The sequence below is a fragment of the Phytophthora parasitica genome, assembly GCF_000247585.1.
Source record: "Phytophthora parasitica INRA-310 unplaced genomic scaffold supercont2.191, whole genome shotgun sequence".
Taxonomy (NCBI): Eukaryota; Oomycota; class Peronosporomycetes; order Peronosporales; family Peronosporaceae; genus Phytophthora; species Phytophthora nicotianae.
This window is the reverse complement of record NW_008649177.1, coordinates 132-697: the sequence shown is the minus strand read 5'-3', so window position 1 is coordinate 697 and position 566 is coordinate 132. Positions and strand designations below refer to the sequence as shown.

The following is a 566-nucleotide window of genomic DNA, read 5'->3' as shown; positions in this document are numbered from 1 at the left end:
CCGCTGGTACGTTCTTCCGACCCCTTGATGCCCTCCTTCCAGGCTCGTATGATAATGGTGAAGTACATCTTGCTGCAGGTCTTCCGGCACCACCAGCTTCGCCAGCCGATCGTGGTCGCCGTCGTCTCTTCCTGCGCGTGGGCAATAGAGGAGCAGCCCGCCGTCATCCACTTCGTAGTCGTCCGCGATTTTGCCGCAAGCTCGCGCTCCGCCAGCATCTAGGATCTCCAAGTCGCCTGACAGGTACGCTATGAAGTTTACGATACACTTCTCCTCGTTCTACGCTCGCAAAATTCGGCCCGTCCTGATGCGTTGAACCACATCTAGTTGTAGCACTTCCACCGAGTTCTTCAATCGTGTTCGCGATGAGTCGTCGCGGCCATCCGGACGACAGACCTTCGTCTTTCGGGAGCAGGAGCTCCTGGAGTCGGTGGAGGACAACCAAGTCGTCGTGGTCTGCTTCCGCGGTAACCACTGTGCCTTCTTGCTGATGTGCGCAGTGTTGGCTAACCTGTCTGCGCTCTGATTCCAGTCTCGCTTGACGTGCAAAAACACGTGGGCCGGCC

The 566-nt window shown here is 57.8% G+C and overlaps 1 protein-coding gene across 1 annotated transcript; it reads left to right on the top strand.

The window, feature by feature from the left end:
- Positions 1 to 27: 27 nt before the first annotated feature.
- On the top strand, positions 28 to 222 carry PPTG_24728 (hypothetical protein; the record flags this gene model as incomplete). The annotated part of the gene is made up of 1 exon (XM_008918365.1): positions 28 to 222. One exon carries the CDS (start codon positions 28 to 30, stop codon positions 220 to 222), a length of 195 nt encoding a protein of 64 aa, XP_008916613.1.
- Positions 223 to 566: the final 344 nt, after the last annotated feature.